Here is a 3,314-nt window from a genome sequence, read left to right on the forward strand (position 1 = left end):
CTGCTGACTTGGTCTTCGCGGGACCGATGACGAGATCACGTTCACATCCGAGCGAACCGGCCGGGCAGCGACTTGTTTGAAAATGCCAACGAGAAGAAGGTAAAACAAGCCAAGACAAGAGAGAGCCAGAAAGGGGAGAGGGGTGCAAAAAAATCTCAAGATGTGAACAAACACGTAGATGAGCATCCGGTGAGCTGTCATTGTTCTTTACCCCCGCATTTCTTCTGCTTTGACTAGCATAGAAATATCTCCGAGGTGGGGGCCATTATTTTACTTATTACTATAGTTATTATAATTATTACAGTGAAATATCAACAGCTGCCGGCGATGGAAAAAGAACTAAGGGGAAGGAATGAACTAATACAACCTTTTTTTTGCCGCCGCAAAATCACGAAAGAAAAAGGGTGATCGTATATCATGCTTGGTATCAAAACCAAAGACACGTCTCGACAAGCTAATCCTGACCAAAGAAGAATGGAACACCATCCGTGTATAACTTGCAACCTAGCTAGTATCTGGTTTCTCAACTCTTTTCGAACTTGACCAGGTCGTTCATTGGGTCTCGCTGTTGGTGTTGTTGCTCGTCGTGTTGTTACTAGTCGTCGTCACGTTGTTGTTACTGGTGTTGTTGTTGCTGTTGTTCGCGTTGCTGTTGCCGGCGGCGTGCTGGCCGGCCATGATCGACGAGATGGCCGCGGCGAGCGCCACTGTGAAGTTTGGGTCCGCGGTGATCGCGGCCGCCGCTGCGCTGACGGTGTCGGACAGCTGGCCTGGCAGGCCCATCGGCGGCCTAGGCTGCGCGAACTGCCCGGCGTCCACCGAATCGGAGGACATCTGCAGGCCAGAGAACTTGGACTGGTTGTACAGCATGTGCGGCGGCATCGCGAAGGCCGGGGCCATCCCACCGCCGGGCATCGGAACATGGAACTGCCCCGGTGCATGCGGTCGGGCGACGTTCAGCGGCATGGCGTTGGGCGCCCCGGGCGGGGCGTGGGTGAGGTCGAGCGTCACCGTCGGGAACGGCGCGGACGCCGAGATGGTGGCCATGCTGGACGAGCATGGCAGCACGGTGCGCGCGAGGAAGTTGGAGCTCATGAGGCCCGCGCCGTCGGCGCTGGGCATGGAGCCCGAGAGCAGCATGGACGCGGCGGCCGACGTAGTGGATGCCATGGCCATGGCGGCCGGCGGGAGCGGGTGGTTGTGCGTGCCCTCGTACGTGGTGATGAGGATGGTCCGGTCCTCGGCGCATCGTTGCACCTGTTAGTCAATGGCATCACGCATAAAGAAGAAAGTTAGACCAATCATACACCCCGTCCCCGATACGCTACTTCCGGACGTACACCTTTGACCAAGAAGCGAACCAGTCGTGGCCAGTTAGTTAGGAGTACCTGCTTACGCACCGGGCAGCCGGTGGCCATGGTGCAGCGGTAGTAGGCGCGTGGGCAAGGGTTTCCCTTGGCCATCTTCTGACCGTACTTCCTCCATTGGCATCCATCGGCGATCTGCAGCCATGCACGTACGGTAAGGTCAGCACGATCCATACACAAGGACTACTCAAGATTGCAAGTGCAAAAACAAGAAAATGATCAAGAAGAAGAAGAAGCAGTCTCACAATCGGGGCTTCGGATCGTGCGCGGACGGAGACACGGGCCTTCCTCATGGTGGCCTCCTGCGCTTGCTGGTCATGGCCCTTGGCCGCCGCTCCCAGCTGCTGCTGCTGCTGCTGGCTCATCCCGCGCCCGGGCAACCACCCCGCGGTGGACGGGCCGTCGGGGTTGTCGCCGCGCTCAGGGTCCTCGTTCCCGTTGGACGACGACCGGCGCGGGCTCCCGACCTCCGTGGACGAGTTGGACGGCTCTTCCGCCACGTCAGCGCTGGCTCCGGACGGGCCCAGACCCAGGAACTGCCTCGGAACGATGGCACTCTCGTTCTTGCCATCCTAATAAAAACGGAAAAAGAGGAACTGATTCAGTAAATTTCTTGGCCAAGTCAAACTAGCGATCCCTGGCTAGGTTACAAGTAAGAATAGTACCTCGTGGGTCGGAGGTTGTTGCGGCTGGACCGGAGGCATCTGGGTCCTTTGCTGCATGAGCGCGACGAGATGCATCTGCAGCGCATGGTAGCTGCTGTTGACCTGGGTCAACATCCCTCGCAGCCGCTGGTTCTCCTCGTTCATGCGGCTCAGCTCGGCCTGCATCGCCGCCAGCTGCAGGACGCGACACGCGTAAGTTAATACCGATCGAGTCAAACATCACCGGCCAGATCCACCATGTTCGCCGTCGACAACGCTAATCGACGAGATCGAGATTGTAATTGTGTGGACAGATCGTGGATAACTACGTACCTCGCCGGTGTTCCTGCCGTTCCTGTCCTCGTCGGCCCGGGACGCCCCGTCGTCGTCGACCACCATGGACCGGTCGCTCCTCGTGTTGTTCCCGGTAAGGAGCTGCAGGATCGAAAGGCAAGTATTAGATCGCCGTATATAGAGAGAAACAAGTAGTAGTACCTGCTGGCAAGTCTAGCCATTTAAGAAGTAAGGAGAATGGGTGAAGAAGCGGTGGCGGACGTACGTTAATGGTGAGGTCCTCCTTCTTGATGGCGAGTCCGGCGGCGGAGGCCTGATCCTTGTGGTCCTCCGCGTCAGCACCGGCCGATGCGCGGCTCTTCTTCATGTTCTTCTTCTCGTCGGAGAAGAAGTCAACCTCGATGGACCTCCTCCCCCTGCCGCCGCCGCCACCGCCGCCGTCGTCCGCCTCCATGCTCCTGTGGAACGGCGCCGGTGATAGCAAGTTCAGGAAGCCGAGCTGCCGCGGCGAGGCGTCCAGGGCGAGCAGTCCTCCTCCTCCTCCGCCGCCACCGAGGTGGCCCTTGTCCATGCAAATCGAGAGCCTCCCTGGAGAAGAGAGAGACGCCTTGCTAGCCGAGGGGAGAGGGAGAGGGAGAGGGAGAGGGAGAGAGAAAGAAACGTGTCGTAGAGACCGAATGAGGGAGGAGTCTGAAGTCTCTCCCCGGTAGGACGGGGCGCGTATAAAAAAGGGCGAGCTGGCCGGGAGGCCCAGATCTGACATCAGGCGCTGCGTCAGTGCGGGGGCCCACGTGGCGCGGCCGGAGTGGCGGGAGGGACGACGACCCGATCCGGGGCCCACGAGGACCGGATCGCCCTTTCCGGCGAGGCGGAGACGGACGGCAGCTGGCTGGGCTTTGGCTCCATGTTATTTTCGTGCTTGTCTGCGCTTTTCCTCCCCCGGCTTGCAACTTTTCTCCACGGATCAGAAGCCCGGCTCGTTAAGAAATCGGGAAATTTATGGGCGGGG

At 59.0% G+C, this 3,314-nt stretch overlaps 1 protein-coding gene across 1 annotated transcript; it reads right to left on the reverse strand.

Annotated features, from left to right (window-relative positions):
* Positions 1-200: 200 nt before the first annotated feature.
* LOC123060897 (WRKY transcription factor 6) lies at positions 201-3,007 on the reverse strand. Its single transcript, XM_044483764.1, has 6 exons — positions 2,571-3,007; positions 2,345-2,446; positions 2,033-2,206; positions 1,613-1,939; positions 1,389-1,502; positions 201-1,257 (listed from the first exon to the last, which is right to left on the reverse strand). The coding sequence occupies exons 1-6, from the start codon at positions 2,874-2,876 to the stop codon at positions 553-555; spliced, it is 1,728 nt and encodes a 575-aa protein (XP_044339699.1). The 5' UTR covers positions 2,877-3,007; the 3' UTR covers positions 201-552.
* Between the last annotated feature and the right edge of the window lie 307 nt (positions 3,008-3,314).

Source organism: Triticum aestivum, chromosome 3A, assembly GCF_018294505.1.
Source record: "Triticum aestivum cultivar Chinese Spring chromosome 3A, IWGSC CS RefSeq v2.1, whole genome shotgun sequence".
Lineage (NCBI taxonomy): Eukaryota > Viridiplantae > Streptophyta > Magnoliopsida > Poales > Poaceae > Triticum > Triticum aestivum.